General features: G+C 36.1%; 1 protein-coding gene across 1 annotated transcript; it reads left to right on the top strand.

Moving 5' to 3' along the window:
* LOC121889944 (GTPase IMAP family member 7-like) lies at positions 1-22,510 on the top strand. The gene is made up of 3 exons (XM_042402187.1): positions 1-7; positions 1,686-1,854; positions 21,918-22,510. Exons 1-3 carry the CDS (start codon positions 1-3, stop codon positions 22,363-22,365), a joined length of 624 nt encoding a protein of 207 aa, XP_042258121.1. The 3' UTR covers positions 22,366-22,510.
* Positions 22,511-23,982: the final 1,472 nt, after the last annotated feature.

Here is a 23,982-nt window from a genome sequence, read left to right on the forward strand (position 1 = left end):
ATGGAAGGTAAGTTTATTTATCTATTTATTTCAGTTATTATGTTAACAATGAGGACTAAACTTTAGGCCAAATACTTCAATTTAAAGCTAAATTCTTCCAGTGAAAGAAACTCATAATTCCCAACTGATCCGTCCATCCATTCCTGCTCCGTGAACTGATTGTAAATGTTTTTGAAAAAATGTTTAAGTTATTATTTATTATATTTCACTAAGATAAAACACACTTTAAATCTTATATCTTATCTTATCAGGTTTAACACAGCAGAGTTGTTAAATATCATGTATTCTCCTTATAAGATCTGATTTGTACTTTGTTAGTTTTCATTTTAAGGAGGTAGTTGGTAATACAGTAAAAACTATATTGAATGCTATTTATTATTCTTTTAAATATTTTCAATTTTATTTGTACAATATTTTTTCTTTTTCTTCTTCTTCTTAATTTTCCTTTTCTTCACTAACTTTCTATATCCTTATTTAAAGTTCCTATACATGGCGGTATCCAGCACCAGAATTATTAGAGTTAAGAGGTTACTAATGTCAGTTAACTCAGGTCCCTTACAAATGAATTTATTATCAAACACAAAATAGGAAACTGTGAATTTCACAGTACAGTGGAAAACGCTTATAGTGATCACGTCTGTCCAGGTGAAATTGATCATTGTAAGCAGATGATTATTATAACTGATTTTTAATTTAATTACCATCTAATTGACATTACGATTCAATGTGCATGCACCACCTGCCCCAGGTAGCCGTAACCCTGTACAACCCTGCAATAAGGGAAGACAAAAACATAATTAAGAAGAGGGGTGGACATTTCTCTTGGTTTGATAACGTTAAAAGTAAAGTTAGCTTTGCTGACGGCTTCCCGACTCATACTCATAGAAAAGAGAATGAGTGAGAGAGAAGCGATGGTCGAGCGAACTAGAGAGTGGATGAGGAGCGTCAGCAGTTGCAGCGAGAAAGCCAGTGAATGAGAGGAATAAAACGTTATTTTCTGATTGCTTCACGGCGGTTACAAATAAACACCCACCTCCACACAACCCTGCGGAGGTGCACTGCAACACCTGATAATGGTGCCGCAGCTGCTATACACATCATACATGTACTATGGGAATAAAGTAAAAAGAAAATAGAATTACTGTAGTTTAATTTTTTCCCCCCATATGTTTTCATGTATGAAAACACCTAAAATGAACACTGTAAGCGGACTACTTGATTACTAAGCAAATTATTTAAACAGCATTTGTATAGAAATGTTTCTGTCCCAATCTTTTTGATCCATACAAGTGGTTTCCACTGTACATGTCTACAAAATGACTGCTACTCCAAAGTATTATAACTCAACATTAGCTTTACTTTGATATTGAACATAATAATGCAGTTGATTGGCTTGTTAGAGTCTTTATAGAGTTATAAAGCATTTAAAGCAGAGCAGAGCTCCTACTTGTGTTTGAAGTGTTTCTGTAACTCTGTAAAAAATTATTGTAGGAAAATCAATGAATGGGAAAAACACTTGGACAAGTTACTGATAGAAAGTAATTCTCTTTTAGGGCTGAACACAAGGAGGATTGTCCTACTGGGGAAAACTGGAGCTGGGAAGAGCAGCCTGGCTAACACCATATTTGGAGAGGCCACATTCAAAATAAACCATTTTAATGACTTGAAAACACATTTTTCCGAAGCAGAAACCAAATCTGTCAATGGAAGAAGCATCACCTTGATCGACACTCCTGGTTTCTTTGACCCAGGCAGGTCTGAGGAGGACATGAAGCCTGAGATGGTGAGGTGTATCACTGAGTGCGCTCCTGGGCCTCATGCTTTTCTCATTGTGCTTAAAGTGGAGAAATTCACCAAGCAGGAGAAAGCTGTCATCACAAAAATGTGTGAATATTTCTCTGAAGATGCTTTCAAATATGCTGCAGTTGTCTTAACCCAGGGTGACCAGCTCCCAGAAGGGATGAAGATTGAGGAGTTTGTCAGTGAAAGTGAGCATATGAGTGATCTGGTGAAGAAGTGCGGCGGCCGATGCCACGTTGTTGATAATAAATACTGGAAGATCAAACAGCAGGATGAATACAGGAGCAACCAGTTCCAGGTGGCAGAGCTACTCAACACCATAGACAAGATAGTGATGGAAAACAATGGAGGCTACTACACCAATAAGATGCTGCAAACAGTGGAGAGAGAAATACAGAAAGAGGAAAAGCGCATCAGACTGTCATCAGGAAACATGACACAGGAAGAGATCAGACAGCAGGCTAAAAGCAGAGCCCTTGAGAAGTGTTTGAACAAAGCATCACGGACATGGATTAGAGGTTTTGTGGGTTTGGCGATCATTGCTGGATTACTTGCAACTGTCTCAGCTGTGTTGATCAAGTCAAAATTTGTGAAGGTATTAACAGAGGTATACCACTATTTGATGAAAAGTAATAGCAACACCACTAGCAACAGTGGTAGAAGAACAAATAGCTGAGACAGCAAGAGTGTCTCCACTAGTCAGTGCAATAGAAAAGGTAGTTTAGGTGGCAATCACATCTTAGACGGCAATACAGAAGACATTTGATGCTGTCTTGAACAAACTTTATGATTTGTATGAGAGAACAAATACTCCTTGGAACCCATTTGAATGAACATTGAAGCAGAATCCAGCAGATGTTAATTTTGTGTCTATAAATAAGAAGTTAATCCAGCAGTAATCAAAGTTTTAATTTATCTAGCTAAACATCACATCAGGTTCCACTTCAACCTGTTTCTCTGGAAACTGTCATTCATGTTTTTATTACTGAACAACCTGTCTTATCTTCTGTAATGTCTTGTTTACTGTAAGCAAACATGGCACAAGTTTTGATCTGAAATCCGAAAGTGGTTGTTGGGACATGGACTTTATATGACTTTGTGGTGTTTTATGATGATGATTTGCTTTTCACCTGTTTTGTTTTTTGCTTGTAGATTAAGTGTTTGTTGCCCAGTTGTAAATGTCTTGTGCAACAATAAAACAGCTAATTGGTCACCTGTCTATTCATTTTCTTTCTTTTTTTATGAAACCACATAAAAAGTTAAAGGACACAGCTGAAGATATACTCTCTATATATTGTTTGTCAGTAAATAGCCTGATATAGTTCATTCATCTTGGGATGTTGCCAATAGAAACAAATAAAATTTCTTTCATCTTGTTCTGTCTCACCCAGAGATAAAACACTCCACCCTAAAAAGGTATGGAAAGATGCAGCTGCCATCTCTTCCTCTTTGACAGTTATATGAATGTTTTTCACTATATGAATGTAAAATGCACTCATAACACTGAGTATTTAATCACATTCAGTGCAGGGAAATAAGGAGCTTTGAAGGGCAGTAAATGCCTTAATTATTGTAAGAAACCCAAATAATTTCTATTGTAGCTGCATTTACTTGTTGTCAATACTTATTTTATACACTGGGCACAATTTGCATAATAATATCTGAGTCACAATCTGTCATCTGCAGAGTCAGTGTGTCATAATTATCTATCTTGCTTCAACCTGTTTCTTTGGAAACTGTCATTCACATATTTATTACTGTACATCCTGTCTTATCGCCTGTAATGTCCTGTTTACTGCCATTAGTTTAAAAAGAGAAAGAAAGAAAAAAGAAGATTAATTCTTTCTTGTTTTCAGCTTGTTCAAAATAGTGTTGCTAGGATTTAACATGGACCATTTTTCACTGATCACTGTATCCTGACAGTTGCTTTCATTTTCCTTTACAATTGATTTTCAAAATGTATTCATTACTTTTAAAGCTCTAACAGGTTATATTGCTGAACTGTTAACACCCAATGTCACCAACCAACCATGCAATTCACAAATATTTTCCGCTTAGTCTTCTTTTAGTTGTATTTATTTTACCTGTTTTGATACATTGTCATTTTATAGCATTTAGTCAGACAAATTAATGATTTCAAGACGATTTTAAATAGAAGTTGAAAATAGAATCAGTTGAAAAGTTTTTGTTTTTATATGTTCACCATAACATCCAAAAATAAAACACCATTGCATTACATTGAACATCAATTTGATGATACATTATTTTCATGTGTGATATTGATTTTCAAGCATATTGCTGAGCCTTACAGCCTCATGTTTACAGGACAGTAGACACAGGATAATGTGATCATCAGGTCTGGTTTTGGAAATGTGGGTGTAGCAAAGAATTATATTTGGTAAATATATATATATTTTTTTATGCCCTTATTGTTTTTCATTCTTACATGTTTTATATTATCCAGTATATGTAGTGAAACATTATGACTATAATACTTTTGGCTATAATGAGGCCTGCATCAGGCACTCATATGAAAGAAGTGAATCATGGGATAGTCATCTCTCCAGTTGTTCAGGTACCGCTGACAAACCAGTCAAACTGGCAGGAAATGGTCATACAATCAAACCACAGCTAGAGAACAGGAGGAAAATTATGCAGCAAGGACATCGAGCAGTCAGGATAACTCAACACATTATGTTTTATGGTTTGACAATGCTGTGGTTAGTGCTGGTAGTGAAACTAACAAGTGAACTTGCAGAGTCCCCACACTTGCTACGGAGGGCAGGGAAGTAAAATCAATGATCAATAAATACAAACAATGTCAATTTCCTCTCATGGAGCTGACATGAAAACTATTTTGGTTCAGTAAATTTCTGCTGTCAGCCAACCTGATGAAGGCAGTTTGTCTGGCCGCTGTCCTCTCAGCTCCCCAGCAGCTGCTGCTGACAGACAGTTGCTTCTCTGAACAGAGACGCTGAACGCAGGTTGGAGTCCGTGTGGATTTAACAGATAGAACGCCACCACTTATGTCTTGCTTTCTAGTGAATTCCCAGTTAAGTGTAATTCTTGCAGATGAAATGTGCAGGTTTTGTGTTCAGGGGGTTGGTAAACTTGGAATTCTTGTGCAGAGAGGGAATTTTGAGAAAATCTGTTGAAACTAGATGCTGTTAACACAGTAGTGATTATGAATAAGACAATTATCAAGTTATTCTGATTAAAATGCTCACAAAAATTTGGAACATGTATGCTGCAGTGTGACTTTTAATGCTTCCACTCTCAAAGTGACTTGTTCCTTTTTTAATAGGCTAAGATGTCACAGACAAGATGTAATTCTGTATTAATTAAATTAATAAAATTCTGTAGGAGGTTGGAAACAAACGACATGTTTGAGAGTGTGTTTATGCAAGTGGGGGGCTTGAAAATATTTTTACCCACAAAAAGGGACCCAGCAGAAAAAGTTAGGGACCAACTGATTTAGAGCATGAATAGGTTTGGGAACATTTATGTCTTCCACCATTGTGAAATACTTAAAAGTTTAGAACAAGCATTTTAAATCTGCAGGCCAGGAGGGACATCTTTATCAACTATTTGGATTTGAAATCATCAGCAACAACAGTTTGAACTCTAAGAGGGATATTAGTTAGTTCAGTTTTTTGTTATTTAACATGGGCCATGCACAACATAACCGTTGGGCCAGAGTTAGCTATATAGCTAATTTACACCTGTGGTCCCTGGGCAGGAAAATATAAAAAACAATACAGTTCAATACAAACAATTAAGAACAATACAATTAGCAAAACTTACAAACAGTGCAACACATATAAAACAACATCATACAAAATATACATTACATACTCTTCATGTTGGAAAACAGTTGGTTCCATACAAAGGTTTAGATCAGAAATCACATGATTGGCTCATCTTGAGCCATGTTTTAAGTGTTGTTTTAAAAGTACTGAGGCTTATGCATTCTCTGATATGGGTGTCATGAAATGCGGAGCAGGTAGAGCCCAAACGCAGAGACTCGGCAGGCACAAGGAAATGAATAATCTATTTATTGAACACAGGAACAGCAAACAGGAGTGCAAGCATTCAACTAAACCAAACAAATGATCCAACAAGACTTAACTGAAAAACAGGTCTAACATACGAACTAAACTAATCAGACAACAAGGAACAAGTGGCGAGACACAGGGGCAGGCTGGGAGCTGATAAGCTGGGAAGACACTGGGAGCAGGGCAGGGCTGACGAGACTTAAGATTCAAGATTCAAGATTTAGTTTATTGTCATTTTCTTGTGTATTTGCGTACACAAAAAAGATGAAATGATGTTCCTCCTAGCCCACAGCAGTGCAACAACAGAAAGTTTAAAGAAAGTACATATCTCAGTTGGATGTAGACAGCTCTTGCATTTCAACGAGTGATCAGCACTGATGGGGAAGTGAAATAATCCATTTTGCTGTCCAGAGAACATTAGGCAGCATAATTGTTGGAACTGCCGGTTTGTATGGTTAACAGTTAGCCTAGCTTGCACTCCTCCGTGCTTGCCCAAGTTCCGCGTCCTGTTGCACTGACTTCGATGTTTCCTTTCCAGTGCAGCTCCAGACAAGTCCATGGTCTCCTTTGGGCCCATTGGGCAAAGCAGACCAAGCACACTCAGCTAATTTAGCTCCCAGCCAGTATTTTGTAAAGCCAACGTCTTTGTTACAAATGTCCAAAACAAACTGATGATCACAGACATATTTCCCTCGCACTCCACATGATGACACAGACGTAGACATAGACATGGACAGAGACACTGCATAGTTGGAACTAGGAGAGGACGCTGCAAACATTGTCATGCAGCCATCACAAATGTCAGGACAAAGGTTAACTACAATAAGCATTAATCTCAAGGGGTCCTTCAATACAATACTACCTAATCTGTCCACCCTCCACTCAGTCCAGACTTAACATCACAGGGAAAAAGCTGAGGGTCTCTGGTGGACTGATGGAGAATGGCAGCTAGGGACACAGAGTCAGACTGCGGACAGAGCCATAACAGTGGGTGGGAATTGAGTTCCACTTATCTGCTGCTCTGACTGAAAATGCTGATTATCCAAAAGTTTTCCTAAATTTAGCCAAGTAGTCACCTCTTACTGATGCCCTGGTCTCCCTAGCATTGTTCCTGCAGAATGACACACATTGTTTAAGTAGTGGTGGTGCAAGATCATGAATTAATTTATACATCAGACACATATCTGCAAAACAAAGAAAACTGTCAAAAGTCAATAAATAATACTTTTGAATGATGATACAATGGTGGTAGAATTTTCTTAGATTGTTTGTAAAGAGTGCATAATGGTTTTAGCTTAGTCACTCCTGCCTATGACCAGCTTGTAGCACAATAGGATAAGTGTGAGAAAATCATTGAGTGCATAAAGAGCTTAGCAGTGGCTAGAGGCAGTTGATGCCTAATATGTCTAAAATTCAATAAGCTAGCTCTGACATATGATATGATATGATATGATATGATATGATATGATGTCATTTGAACAAGCTGAAAGCAGAAACATCAAAGCCCACAGAAAGCAGCTTTTTTAACAGAATTTTGTGATCAACAATATCAAAAACATTGGACAGATTTACAAAGAATGCAGCACAGTGCTGCTTTTTATCAAGTGAGTCAGTGATGTTATATTGTTTGTTTAAATCAATATCAAGATTTTGTTTCCCGTACAAAAGAATGTTCTGTTTGACCACCAGCTGATTAAAACTGTTGGTCTATCATTAAAAAGGATCCATGTGTTGTGCCCTTAAAACAGGGAAAATAGTGAGGGAAGAGGGATGAAGAAACCCGCACACTTCTCTCGTTTTCACTCGTTTGTATTGAGTCTTAATTATGTACAGTACAACCAAATTCACATATTTTCTCAGTCGGAATACACTCAGTCTCAGGACCACAGTTTCCACAAGTTCCTAAGTTATCCTCTGTTTTTTTCTAAATAATGTAAATTATATTTTGAACCAACATAAACTGTAACTTAAATGAAATACATTTAACCTTTTTAACTTTCATATTGTACCTACACATGAACTGACCTTTTACCATAATAAAATAATGTTTTTAAACCTTACAGACAAACTTAAATGCAGAAAATGGCGGGAACAACAGTCGGATGCTACATTGGGACAATAGCAGTAGCTAGCTTACACAGTGAATGAGTTAGCCAGAAACTCTTCAACAATATAAAAGTACAAAATTCACCTCTTTCGCTCGCAATGAACAACAATGACGAAATAAGTATCAACAATGTGTATCGCTAAGTTTACAGTGCTTTAAGTACGGTAATTACCTTAAAACAGGGAAAGTAGTGAGGGAAGAGGGATGAAGAAACCCGCACACTTCTCTCGTTTTCACTCGTTTGTATTGAGTGAGGCAGAGAGCGCGATTCCCCCTACTGGAGTCATGAGGCATTACCAATAGATCGACGCACAATCAACCCAGAAAAAGAACACACATTACCTATTTGTACGGTTTACATTCTGGCTGGATATTCTCCACAGTAATAACCTTAGCAACATAGCCAAAATAACAATAAAATTATGTATTAAGGAAATAGAATATATAAGACATATAATTGCATAACTCTGAAAAGAAATAAAATCATGTTTCTGAAAAATCTAATTATTTTCAAATTCTTAACTACCACACATGCACAATTGACACACCTGCGCACCTCAATGGTTCAAATTTTGAGAAGCACATAGACCTGGTGTGTGCCTCTTACCTCTTGTTCATTTGCTGACACATGTAACATTACGTCAAAATAACATTCCAGTCTCACTCACAGACAAAACATTCTAAAAAGGTATGAAAATGAATGAATGAATGAACGTCATTTGCACAGATATCAAAAACAAAAGAAAGAAGACAGCAGTGTTTGAAAACCTGTTTGACATTCCAGCAACTCAGACATATTCTAACCCAAACAACAGTCAACATAGCAGTCAAATCTGATCAAAATCCTGCTTTACAAGTACAAGTGTTTTACCAGCCTTCTCTGTCAGACTAGTGTTGATCAGTGCTTGTTATGTGAAAAAATGAAGCAGCAATGATACTGAAAAATATCAATAATAATAAAACAGTCAGAGCTACAGTGTCATAAATGCTGACAAATACTATAAATCCATGTCTTAAGGCCTAAACAAGTGCTACAGAGAGGGAAAGCCAAAAATAATGGCAGGCTTGCTTTTATATTTGTATGCAAATTTTAAAAGGGAACCACTATATAACTGAAAAGCAGCATTCATAGTTTACTTTCAAAAGTAGTTTAAACATGACTCAAGTCCACACCTCTAAAGGAGGTGCAGCCTTCACTGAACCTGGAATATAAATTCATGAGAACTTTTTTTCAGCATAATAACTTGTTGCTGGTTGTTCATCGTAGTGTGTTGACACAGAACCTCACTAGAATCAAAGCAAAGAAATAGACCAGATTCAATTTCAAGACATTTTCACTCTGATTTCTTTTTTAACATCATGGAAGGTGAGTTAACAACTTATTTCAGTTATTCTGTGTAGATCTGTGTTCCTCTGAGCATCATATTAATCTGCTACAAGGAAAAAATAATCTTCAGATGGCTGTCATAAAATGTTAAAGACATCAAATAAAATTACTAATAGTACATTAAATTTATCCAAATATTATTGACTTAAAATAAAGTCTAAATACAATAAATAATAATAAAGACTTAATCAAACCACCTGTTCAACAAGCTTAAACATGAAGAAAAGCAATATTTTCAACTGCTTTGCCCGCAGTGTCTCATCCAAATTTTACATAATCGTAAATTTTACGCAACCATAGAACATCACAACGAAAGCTGTCTGTATGTAGCCTAACTTAACATTTGACAAAATCTTGTAAATTTAGCTACTGGCTGAGAAAAGACAGCACCTCCTCTCTCTACCAGCGATACCTGCAGACAGTGAATCACATCAGCAGCAGACAGAGAACATGATGAAAGATCACCTGCACAGAGAGCAGATGCACACACAGGCTGTACAGTGCCAGAAACAGGTTGTGATAACGAAAAGGAAAAAACTATGAAATCAAGAGATTAACAGGAGTAATTTCCAAGCCGGAGCACAGTGGGAGAAAGGGTTAAAAACAGGGAGACTGCCGCGAAATTTGGGAGCATTGGCAGGTATTACAATAGACAAAACTCTCCCAGAACCCAAATAGCACTGTGAAGAGGCAGCAAGAGACAAATGTACATGACTGATTATGAGACATTATTCTCTTCTAGTGACAGAGACAAGGAGGATTGTCCTGCTCGGAAAGACTGGATCTGGGAAAAGCAGCCTAGCTAACACAATAATTGGAGAGAATGATGTCTTCAAAATCAGCCACACTTTCAACTCTGAGACAAAAGCATGTCAAGCAGAAACCAGATCTGTTAATGGAAGAAGCATCACGTTGATTGACACTCCTGGTTTGTTTGACACACACATGTCCGAAGAGAACCTGAAACCTGAGATGGTGAGGTGTATCACTGAGTGTGCTCCTGGGCCTCATGCTTTTCTCATTTTACTTAAAGTGGAGAGATTCACCGAGCAGGAGAATGATGTCATCGGGAAAATATGTGAATATTTCTCTGAAGAAGCTTTCAAATATGCTGCAGTTGTCTTCACTCATGGTGACCAACTCCCTGGGGGGATGAAAATTGAGGAATGCGTCAGTCAGAATAATCATGTGAGGGATCTGGTGAAGAAGTGCGGTGGCCGGTGCCACGTCATTGATAATAAGCACTGGAACAGCAACCAACCTAATGAATACAGGAGCAACCAGTTCCAGGTGGCAGAGCTACTCAACACAATAGACAACATAGAGATGGAAAACAATGGAGGCTACTACACCAATGCGATGCTGCAAACAGTGGACAGTTGGATTAAAAAGCATGGAAAGTTTGATGTCTCAAATTTTCTAAAGATGTCTGCTGGTATTACCACAGGAGTATTGTTGGGAGCTTTGCTGGGAGTGCCATTAATGATTAAGTTAGTTGTCAAGACCTTGAGGACAATGCCAACACCAACAGTATTAGTGGTGAAAGATGCAATAAGATGCAATTACAATAACAGAATAATAACAGAAGCTGCAAGAGGAGTGAAGGTTGCAGTGGGAGCAGCTGGGGTAGTGAAGGCTGCAGTGGGAGCAGCTGGGGTAGTGAAGGCTGCAGTGGGAGCAGCTGGAGGAGCTGAAGCAGCTGCTGCAACAGGAGCAGTAGTGGGAGGTTGTATAGGATATTATGAAGCTGATAAAGCAGACTCAGTATTGGAGGCAGTACAGAACACAGCAAAGTCTGTTTTGGACGAATATGAAAATTTCATACAAAACAACAAAAAGCATAAGTAAACTGAGGGAAAAGAGCCACTTCTGACAGGTGACAGAAATTGACTGTTATAGTGTTCTTATTTCTATACTGTTCTATATAGTGCTTTTATTCAAACGCTTTACAATTTGCTTCTCATCATCCATTCCCATTGTATGGGAACTATATTTGCTCCTAAAATTCTAACATCTACTAAATAGGCTTTAGTCACATACAGTATGTGTCCATCTTGGATCAAAAAAAAAGCGAAGCAGGGAAACAAATGTTGAAGTTAGTTTCTGTTTCACTTGACACTCCTTGTGAACAATATCCTACTGTAGTTTATTTTCTTTTGCCAGCTATTCTTATAAAAAAATATATAAAAGCATTCTATCAAGTTCTAATATCTGGCAATGACTTTGATTTATTATTTCAAAATGTTGCTCTATGAAACTAGATATATATAAGAGTTCTTGAGAGAATCTTTAAGATTTTCATGAGCAATAACCTTGGTAACTGAAATGTTTTAAAGCTGTTTGTTATTCTGATTGTGCTTCAACTATTTGCCAATGATACAGGGAAAATGTTTTGTTTATGCAGTAAATTCTTATTTTTATTATATACCTTTTATTTTGTTGTTGGTTTTTTCAAAATGAAATGCTAATAACTATGCAATGAAACAATAGCAACCAGTTCCAGGTGGCAGAGCTACTCAACACCATAGACAAGATAGTGTTGGAAAACAATGGAGGCTACTACACCAATGAAATGCTGCAAACAGTGGAGAGAGAAATACAGAAAGAGGAAGAGCGCATCAGACTGTCACCAGGAAACATGACACAGGAAGAGATCAGACAGCAGGCTAAAAGCAGAGTCCTTGAGAAGCATTTGAACAATTTACCACGGACATGGATTAGAGGTTTTGTGGGTTTGGCGGTCATAGCAGGATTATTTGCAACTGTCTCAGCTGTGTTGATCAAGTCAAACTCTTTGAAGGTATTAACAGATGAAGAAGAAGTAATAGCAACACCACTAGCAACAGTGGTAGAAAAACAAATAGCTGAGACAGCAAGTGTGTCTCTGCCCGTCTATTGACAGTGCAATAGAAAAGGGAGGTGAGGCAGCAATCACACCAGTCAAGGAAATACAGAAGACATTTGATGCTGTCTTGAACAAACTTTATGATTTGTACAAAAGAACATAGAGTCATTTGAACCCATTTGAATGAACACTGAAGCAGAATCTAATAGATGTTAATTTAGGCTTCTGCCTTGATGGAAGTCCTCGTGTCTATGCTTCAAACATTGTGATGTTTCCTGTCAAATAAAAAGCTAACTACTGTGAGTTACTGTTTAATAATTTTCAGGGTAAATAAGAAGTTAATCTAGAAGTAATCAAAGTTTTGATCTGAAATCTGAAAGTGGTTGTTGGGACATGGACTCTACATGACTTTGTGGTGTTTTATGATGATGTTTTGCTTTTTTCTGTTTTGTTTGTTTTTTGTACATTAAGTGTTTGATGCTCAGTTATAAATGTGTTGTGCAACAATAAAACAGCTGATTGGTCACCTGTCTATTAAGCTGTTTTTTTATACGACCACATAAAAGATTAAAGATGTCAGCTGAAAATACACTCTCTATATACATAGATTGTCAGTAAATGGCCCGGTGCAGTTTATTTCTCTGTGCCATAGAGCTGCATTGTTTTCCAAAAATGACCAAAAACACATTAATGTGCCACATCATTGCACTGGGTGACGTATTTCTTTATTACAATGAACAAAGGCACTGTAGTATATTTTGAGTCAATCACACATGTACCAACATGCTACCACAAATATTTAAAAGACCATTAATTGTGTATTAATCCATGGCTGAAAATAGTATGCATTATTTACTCCCGTTTGAGTAATCTTAAACTGCAATATCAGACTGTTTTAGAAAATAACTTGGCCTTTAAAAAAGAAGCTTTATGTTAAAGGCCACACTTTGAACACTAAGGTCTTATTATTTTCAATTTGTTTCCTTGCACAGTTGATTCCCTGTGGCTGACTATGGATGCTGCCAATAGAAACAATTAAAACAAATTCCTTTCATCTTGTTCTGTCTCACCCAGAGATTAAACACTCCACCCTAAAAAGGTATGAAAAGGTGCAGCTGCCGTCTCTTCCTCTTTGACACTTGAAATAAGTAAAAAGTACTCCATTAGTCATATGTAATATTCTAGATGCCCCTAAAAAAAGCCATTATGTTTTTTACTATGTGAATGTAAAATACACTGATAACACTGAGTATTTTTATTTAGTGCAGGTAAATGTGGAGCTTTGAGGGACAGTAAGTGCCATAACAATTGTAAGGAACCCAAATAATTTCTATTGCAGCTGCATTTATTTGTTGCCAATTATAGTTTTCTATAATCATTTTACAAAATTCAGTCATACAATTTAATGATTTCAAACCCATTTTAAACAGAGATTAACTTTACAATCAGTTGTAAATTTTTGTTTTTATATGTCAGACATAACATCCAAAAATAAAACACTTTTGCATTACATTACATTGCGTTGAACATCAGTTTGATTATACATTATTTTTATGTGTGATACTGATTTTCAACTGTATTGCTGAGCACTACAGCCTCATGTACACAGGACAGTAGATGCAGGATAATGTGATCAGGTTTGGTTTTGGAAATGTGGGTGTAGAAAAGAATTATATTTGGCAAATATAAAAATCTTTTTCATGCCCCTCTTCCTTTTTCATTCTTACATGTTTTGTATTATGAACATTGTGGTTTTGGCTGCATCAGGCACTCATATGAATGAAGTGAATTATGGGATACTCCCATTGTTCAAGTACAGTCAAACGGGTCAAACTGGTAGGAGACAGCAATAGCACTACTGTGATTTCTTTTTTGACAACATGGACGGTGAGTTGAGCTTGCTTCATATTCATATCAATACTGAGCAACATGCTGTATATTATTCTGCCAAAGAACTTTAAAAAGAGAGAAAGAGATCAAAACGGATCCACTTCAGATGGATGCTGTCAATGTTTAGTTTAAATATTTGATTCAAGCTCTCAGTCAATGATAATTATGTGTTCTGTGTTCATCTAAAACTCACTCACTGATATGAGACAATTGATATATTGATATATATCAGTTTAAAATGACATTCCAATATGAGACTCAACAAGCAAATGTTATGAGTCCAATGACATCAAGTGCAATAATATATCGTTAAGTGTAATGCAACCTGCAGGGTACTGTACATACCCAGGAATAATCTGTATTATATATTTATTTTATATTAGTATTGTTTTAACTATTGCTATTTATTTTCTACTTTATATTTACTATTATTATGACTAGTAGAAGCTGGTGTTATCTTAAGAATGCCATTGCCCAGTTGAATGCTCTGCTATTTTGTGTATATGTATAAAAACCTTTGAAACCTTGAAACCAAAGTATTCTTACTGTAACTGAGCCATATTACACACAACATAATGTTTTATTTGGCACTAGAAATCAAAGGGCAAAACTAGAGCTGAAGCAATTAGTCAATTAATTGAGTAACAGAAAATTAATTTTTAACATTTATAACAGTTGTTTAAGTCATTTTTAGCCATGATAGTGGCATGGCTCTACAGATGTCCTGGAAAAAGAGGAAGGGTGGAGCAGAGAGGGAGAGAGAGATAAAGAAAAGAGCTTGCAGGATATGCAGCTAAATGCTGCCAGATCAGTCAGTAAATAAACATGCTAGCTAGCTAACGTTTGCTACCCATGGATGTATCATTGTCATCTGTCAATGTTAAAACATGAAACTGAACAATCAATAATAAAAGTGGTAGTTCCCTTTCTAATTTCCTAAAAACATTGATGGCATAATTGGCATATCTAGTCTAGTTGTATCAATATTATTTGAAAATTCTTGCATTTTGGTGAAAATTTCAGCCAGTGAGTTCATATTTTGAGCTCATAATTTAAAATTATTGAAATAACACAATGTCTTCTTTCACACTATTCAGGCTACCATAATTTGTTGAAACTTAAAGATCTATGTTATTTAATGTTTGTGTTGGTTAAAGGGCTATTTTAACCTTTGATGGGTAACTGTTAGTGTATATCAGTAAACTGAGTGGGGTATTGTGCTCTTGCTCTGTTCTTTGAATAGGTGAAGAGAGTTGTAAACTGTATTATATTGGTACACTAAAAAATATTGCCTGCTCTTGCTTTTTTTTCTTTTTGAAGGTGGAGAGAGTAGCAGTGGTGCCACAGTAGTAAAGAATCCCACTACTTCAGAGCAACCTGCAGGTACAAGACACTTTCTATTTTGTTAGTATATTATTTGTTTTTTTAGTTATTTATTGTTTAATAAGTATTGGTGAACAGTTGGTCCTTGTGTCATCTCCCTCCTTAATGATATGTACCTTTGGTTTTATTTGAGATTCATAACAGTACATTGTACTAAGCAGATGTTGACTCCTTAGTTTGTTATTCACATGGAGTAAAATTCATTTCATTTGGTCCAGACTAAAACATCTCAATAATTATTGGATGGATTGTCATGAAAATTTGTAGAGACACTCATTGTCCCCAGTCTCCTTTAACGTTTCATCTAGCACCATTATCAGGCCAAATTATATATTTGTTCTATACTTTGGTTTATGAAAAAATTCTTGCAAGACTATGAGATTCCCATCAGCTTCAGCTGTATTTTGTGTTTAGGGCAACAAATCTGCCAAATTAAATAATCAAATAGGTTGTTTGATGGTGCACTCCAGACCAGAAATTGTTCATTTTATCCACTGCACTAAATTAATTATCACTAAATGCATAAAAACTATAAAGATCAGGTTTATTTTGACAAATATTTACATTTAATATAATCAAGGTTACTGTAGCAGAGCAGCAGAACAGAACAGAGCAATTGTCATTAAAGCAAAGAAACATGCAGGAAGTCGGGTTGCTTATCATGTAGAAATTCCGCACAAGTCTTCTGTGAGGTTTTAAACCACACCTGACCAAACAAATGCAATGCAACCTGTGAAGAGTAAGAGGTATCAAGTGCCTGCCCTATAAATTGGGATAGTTATTTCTAAACCTTGCTCAAATGTGGATACTCCAAATATAGACTGTTTGGCTAATGTTGATTTCTAAGTGTAACGTATTTCTTACATCATTTTGTCCAAGAACTAAGCACTCCACGATGAGATAATTATACTAAAATTTAACATAATTTTTGCATATTTCCAACACATCTGTATCAATATCCTTTTGAACTGTGCACAAACCATACAGTACAGCAATAGTGTATCATTACAGATTTAAATGTTCCTCATAATGTCAGTCTCTCTGTAGTAAATTTAAATTATTACCATATCAGATATTTACAATAGAAGAACAGAAATCTCTTTACCCTCAAAAAAATACACACAGGAATGCACGCATAGTCACCCTGAGATGTAGATGTAAAATGTAAGCTAATCTGAACACTGACAGTCTTGTAAGAAGTAGCCAGTTTACTTACAAATAAAGCAGAGCAAAGCAGACAGTCCTCGGTTTTTTGACACAGGGAGGTCTAAGAAGGAGATGAGGACTGAGATATTGAGGTGTATCACTGAGTTTGCTCCTGGCCCTCATGTTTTTCTCATTTTGCTTAAAGTGGACAAATTCACAGAGCAGGAGAAGGACGTTATAACAAAACTGCAGCAATATGTATCTGAAGAAGCTTTCAAATATGCTGCAGTTCTCTTCACTCATGGTGACCAGCTCTCAGAAGAAATGAAGATTGAGGAGTTTGTTGCTGAAAGTGCAGATCTGAGTGATCTGGTGAAGAGGTGCGGTAGCCGGTGCCATGTCATTGATAATAAATACTGGAAGAACAACCAGCAGGATGAATACAGGAGCAACCAATTCCAGGTGGCAGAGCTACTCAACACCATAGACAAGATAACTGAGACTAACAAAGAAAGCTGCTTCACCAACGAGATGCTAAAAACAGTTGAGAGAGAAATAGTGGAAGAGGAAGAGCACATCAGACTGTCATCAGAAAACATGCTGCAGCAAGAGATCACACATAAGGCTAAAACCATTGTCTTTGGAATGCTGTTGTGTAAAGCCGCAGGTGTTACAACAGGAGCACTGTTGAGAGCTTTCCTTGGTGGGACAAACAAATTAATGAATGAATCAGGATCGAAGGTAGCATTAGTTGTAGGAGTAGCAATAGGAACAATAGTAGGAATCAAAGCAGGAGCAGATGTAGCACAGGGAGTAACAGCAGAAGCACCAACATCTGTTACATCTGCAGTGCCGACAGCTTCCGAACATCAGCAGTAATAAAGGGTTTAATGGAAGTAGACGTAGTAGAAGTAGTAGGCAGTAGAGAAGGCCACTGAAACTTTCTGGAGCAACACTATAGCTCACTTTTTGGAAAGTAAAAGATGTTGGGGAATTAATACCAGGGCCTTTATCTATCAAACCGCTCAAAGTTAAATTGGATCTTAGTGGCAGATTAAAGTAAAAATCTTACTTTCATCAAGTTACTTATAACTTAAAAACACACCTAAACTTGAGAGGGCTCAGGAGGCTCCTAAATTGGTTAAAGTTAAGTTCTAGATGACTGCAGCACAGAAAGAGGGTACAGACTAAACATGCAAATATCATGATGAGTAATATGTTAGCTCAAGCAATATGTAAAATTCCAAATAGGGTATTTGATTTGAATATTTAAAAGTAACACCAACTTTATTTAAACTTTTTTCCCTCCATTCTTTGCAATGCTCAGTGGTAAACATGCATCTCTTGTTAATGTGGCCCAAATTCTCCTCATGATCTCTCTGATGTATACAAGCAACATACTTTTCTAAATGCTGCTGTTTGGTTTCCTTTCTAAAAGTTAAAACACTTTTTTTTTCTCATAACAACACAGCAGTTTTTAAAGAATGAACAATATGGCAGGTTTTTACATAGAAACTTTCCCTGATACATTGTTTCTGAAATGATTATGAAGTGTAAATGGTTGTTTGAGTGTGATCCCTCCATAACTTTTTGATTTGTTTGCTTTCCAATAAATGTACAATTTATTAAATCAGAAAATTCTTTATTTGTTTTCAGTTGTCTTAGTTTTTCATTTAATCATTATTCATATTACAGGCATCCCATCAGCTGAGTGACTCACAAAGAAAAACAGATGAATTCAATTAATGTTATTTTAAGAATGAATTAATTTAATTGCAGTTGCATTTCATTTCATTTGCCTGGTGAAACAGTCAAACTTGAGTTAGGCTATCCATTGCTGCTAACTTTTCCAGCAGTTGGGGAAACAACAGACATGACTTTTCTTGGTCTTGACAAGCTGCAGCATTTCTTAACTGACACACTGTAGTCTATACTGTACATTTACTACCAGACTGACAACTTATTGCTAACCTCTTCCTCTGTTCTGCTCGCATTCACATCACTTTTCTGCCGCTCGCTCTCTCACTCAACTACTCACTCACCCACGACGTACATATATTACACACTGCCATATTCCTTAAAAGGAGCTACGCTACCAAGAGTTTCCCAGGCAACGACACAGAGGTTAACTCACGTTTTGGAACAGCGCTGCACAGAGGCTCCCAAATGCTATTGATTTCTGAATGAATGGATATTTGGCATTATTTCTGGCATTAAAAAAATACTTTTTTGGCCTGACAGGGGTTCTCGTTGCCTGATGAGTGAAAAGCACTGATAATGCATAATGAAATGATAGATATGATACTTTTATAAGTCATTATATAATGCTTCATAATGATCATTGTTATAAAGCATTATAAATACTTATGAGTGCATATAACTATAATTATACAGTGCTATAAACAGATTATAACACATTATAAGTATATTTATAATGCATTATAGACATGGGCATCATAGAAACTGTTACCATGTTTATTTTAGTCATTGTAAGGGTTTGATTCTGTGTGTGTGATTTTATTCTTGTCATTCTAATTTGATGGACAATGAAACAAGGAAATTCAGACTGTGAAAACTGCTCTGCACACTTGTGTTCAGGCTGTTTTGTGTTTTTTTGAGGGACAATTCTATCTGTGAGTGGAGCTGCTTCATTAATAAAGTTCAAAATTATTTTTAATTTTATAATTAATTTGTTGATTTTGTGTTATTTTTATTTTATATTTTATATTTATTTATTATCAGCATTTGATGGTAGCACTATTTTTCTATAGAGCGCTCAATTTACCCCATCCCCATGCTCATTTTACCCCTATCTTGGGGTAAGTTGTGCCATTGGACTAACTTTTTTTGATGGCTCATTGTTCTTAAACATAATAATTAGATAACTTGTTTTAATTTCCATAGGTACACAGCAACCTCAGGTATATATAATCACTATTATTTGAAACAAATACACTTTCGTTTTGCAGTAAAATCATCAAATGTAAAAAGTGGCTCATGTTACCCCGTTCTCCCCTATAGATTTAATTTCTTTGTTAATGTATTATCTCAAAATATAAAAGTGACATTTGTTGAGTTGTATGAAGACATTATTATCAGGCCTCAATAAGGAAGCAAGGACTTTTAAAATTGGCAAATTGTAACTTGATTCTTGATTATGAAGTAGTATTTGTCAGTAACCAGCAATTTTTGGTGGCTACTTTTTTTTTTTTTTTTTTTTTTAAAGATATTTAGGAAATTTGTTTCAAGGTTGGACTGGTCTGCTGAAATTATACAGAAATTGGTGAGAATGTAAATGGTTAAAAATCATACTTCAATTTACTTGCCTGCAGAAGTTAGGGGTCCACTCAGTAGAAATTAGACAGAAACTAGTTGGAAGTTAAGCTGGTATGATCCACAGAAGTTAAGCAGAAATTACTTGGAAATTAGGCTGCAACAACTCACTTCAATTTAGGGGTCGGCCCAGTAGAAATTAGACAGAAACTACTTGGAAATTAAGCTGCAACAACTCATTTCAATTTAGGGGTCCACTCAATAGAAATTAGACAGAAACTACGCGGAAATTAAGCTGCAACAACTCACTTATTTACCATGAAATTTGAGGTAAATGCTGGGGTAATTTTGGGGTAATTTCAACAAAATTTCAAATAACTTACTTGCTTATTATATCTATTTACCATGAAAGTTGAGACAAATTTTGGGGTAATTTCGGGGCAATTTCAAAGAAGTTACTTGCTAATTATCACCTAATTACCATGAAATTTGAGGTAAATTTTGGGGTAATTTCAAAGAAATTTCAAAGAAGGTACTGGATTATTACCACCTAATTACATGAAATTTGTGGACCCATAAAATGAAATGTTACTGTCATATTTTGTGTTATATAGCTATTTGTGGTAAAATATTGTCATCATTGGTGCTTATTTTGTAGTATATTATTGCCTCTGTAATGTGCTGGAATGAAAACAAGTGCAATATGTGTTCATCAGCCTGCAGCCCAGAAAAAAGCCAGACAGGAAGAAAAAAACAATGCAAGAGGCAAGTTGGGGGAAGGGAGCAAGAGAAAAGACTCTCAGTGAGGGTGTCTCACGGATCTGAGGAATTGTCTGAACTGAACTCTGTTTTTGACAGTATGGAAGGTAGATTGAGTTTATTTATTTCAGCTATTATGTCAACAATGAGGACTAAACTTTAGGCCAAATACTTCCATTTAAAACTAAATTCCTCCAAATGAAAGAAACTCATAATTCCCAGCTATATTAAAACTGATATAAAATGTCCTGTTCTATGGACTGATTTTAAAGGTTTTTGAAGAAAATTATTATTCATTAAATTTCACGATGATAAAATAAGCTCTGACAGATGTTACTTTAAACCTTATTTAATCAAGGTTTAACACACCAGGGTTGTGAAATATCATGTATTCTCTTTGTGAGGTCTGGCTTGTTAGTTTGTTAGTTTTTTTTTCCAGGAGGGAAGAGGTAGTACAATAAAAACTACATTTAATGCTATTTATTTGTACAATATTTTTTCTTGTACTTCTTCCTCCTAGTTTCCTTTTCTCCACCAACTTTATTTGACAGTATTCATCAGATAATCCCAGAATTATTAGAGTTAAGAGGTTCCTAATGTCAGTTTACTCAGGTCTCTTACAGATGGATTTATTATTAAACACATTAAAAACAGGAAACTGTGAATTTCACAGTACACAGCTACAAATTTGCCATTACTCCAGAGTATTATATTTCAAAACTAGCTTTTTTTTTTTTTTTTTTTAATATTTGAGTTGATGTTTGATATTTAATTTAATAATGTTATTGATTGGCTTGTTAGAGTCTTTATAGAATTATAAAGCATTTAAAGCAGAGCAGAGCTCTCCTACTTGTGTTATAAGTGTTTCTGTTCAGCCAAAATGTAATCGGTTCAATAGTTATTGTGGGAAAATCAATGAATGGGAAAACCACTTGGACAAGTTACCTGCTTTACTGATAGAAAGTAATTCTCTTTTAGGGTCGAACACAAGGAGGATTGTCCTACTGGGGAAAACTGGAGCTGGGAAGAGCAGCCTGGCTAACATCATATTTGGAGAGGCCAAATTCAAAATAAACCATTTTAATGACTTGAAAATACATTTTTCTGAAGCAGAAACCAAATCTGTCAATGGAAGAAGCATCACTTTGATCGACACTCCTGGTTTCTTTGACCCAGGCAGGTCTGAGGAGGACATGAAGCCTGAGATGGTGAGGTGTATCACTGAGTGCGCTCCTGGGCCTCATGCTTTTCTCATGAAGTGGAGAAATTCACCGAGCAGGAGAAAGCTGTCATCACAAAAATGTGTGAATATTTCTCTGAAGATGCTTTCAAATATGCTGCAGTTGTCTTAAGCCAGGGTGACCAGCTCCCAGAAGGGATGAAGATTGAAGAGTTTGTCAGTGAAAGTGAGCATATGAGTGATCTGGTGAATAAGTGCGGCGGCCGGTGCCACGTCTTTGAGAATAAATACTGGAAGATCAAACAGCAGGATGAATACAGGAGCAACCAGTTCCAGGTGGCAGAGCTGCTCAACACCATAGACAAGATAGTGATGGAAAACAATGGAGGCTACTACACCAATGAAATGCTGCAAACAGTGGAGAGAGAAATACAGAAAGAGGAAGAGCGCATCAGACTGTCATCAGGAAATATGACACAGGAAGAGATCAGACAGCAGGCTAAAAGCAGAGTCCTTGGGAAGCATTTGAATGAACATTGAAGCAGAATCCAACAGATGTTAATTTAGACTTCTGCCTTGATAGAAGTCCTCGTGTCTATGCTTCAAACGTTGTGGTGGTTCCTGTCAAATGAAAAGCTAACTACTGTGAGTTACTGTTTAATAATAATCAGAGTAAATAAGAAGTTAATCTTTGTTTTTTATAGATTAAGTGTTTGTTGATCAGCTATAAATGTTTTATGCAACAATAAAACCATTGATTGGTCACCTGTCTATTCAGTTGTTTCATTTTTTCATAGAACCACTTAAAAGGTTAAAGGGTACAGCACTCTCTATATATTGATTGTCAGTAAATAGCCTAATACAGGTTATTCATGTTGTGATGTTGCCAATAGAAACAAATAAAACAAATTCCTCTCAGCTTGTTCTGTCTCACCCAGAAATTAAACACTCCACCCTAAAACGGTATGAAAAGGTGCAGCTGCTATCTCTTCCTCTTTGACACTTGTAATAAGTAAAAAATACTTCATTAGTCATATTCTAGATGCCCATAACAAAAAGCCATTGTGTTTTTCACTATATGAATGTAAAGTACACTCATAACTAGCATTTAATTACATTCAGTGCAAGGGAATATGGAGCTTTGAGGGGCAGTAAATGCTGAAACAATTGTAAGAAACCCAAATAATTTATGTTGTAGCTGCATTTACTTGTTGCATAATAATACCCAAGTCACAATCTGTCAGCTGCAGAGTCAATGTGTCATAATTATCTATTTAGCTAAGTATCACATCAGGTTCCACTTCGACCTGTTTCTTTGGAAACTGTCATTCATGCATTCATTGTTGTTTGTTTGTTTGTTGCATATTAAGTGTTTGTTGCTCAGTTATAAATGTGTTATGCAACAACAAAAGCATTGATTGGTCACCTGTCTATTCAGTTATTTCTTTTTTCATAGATCCACATAAAAGGTTAAAGATGTCAGCTGAAGATACATTCTCTATATACAATGATTGGCAGCAAATGGCCTGGTGCAGTTTATCCCTCTGTGCTATAGAGCTCCACTGTTGTCCAAAAATTATTAAAAACACATTAATGTCCCACATTATTGCACTGGGTGACATATTTCCTTATTACATGAAAAAAGGCACTGTAATATATTTTGAGTCAATCCCACATATTTACAACTTACATACAATTTACAACTTACTTCCCCGGAGTTTTTTTGTGCTTGAGGTTTCTACCCATTAAAGGGGAGTTTTTCCTTACCGCTGTCACCAAGTGCTTGCTCATGGGTGAATTGTTGGGTCTCTGTAAATTAAAGAGTACGGTCTAGACCTGCTCTATTTGAAAAGTGCCCTGAGATGACTTTTGTTGTGATTTGGTGCTATATAAATAAAAATTGATGAAATTGATAGATACTTACACCCAACAAGGTCATCAATTGTGTATTAATCTACAGCTGAAAATAGTCCCCAACAAATTCACTATTTACTCCTGTTTGAATAATCTTAAACTGCAATGCCAGACTGTTTTAGGAAAATACTGGGCCTTTAAAAAAAAAAAAAAAGAAACTATATATTTTTAATTTGTTTTTTAAGATCTACGTCTTAAAATGTGCTTGGTGCTGGTTGGGTCCATGTCAGAGTGTCAAAGGCA

The sequence above is a fragment of the Thunnus maccoyii genome, chromosome 22 (assembly GCF_910596095.1).
Source record: "Thunnus maccoyii chromosome 22, fThuMac1.1, whole genome shotgun sequence".
NCBI classification, from domain to species: Eukaryota; Metazoa; Chordata; class Actinopteri; order Scombriformes; family Scombridae; genus Thunnus; species Thunnus maccoyii.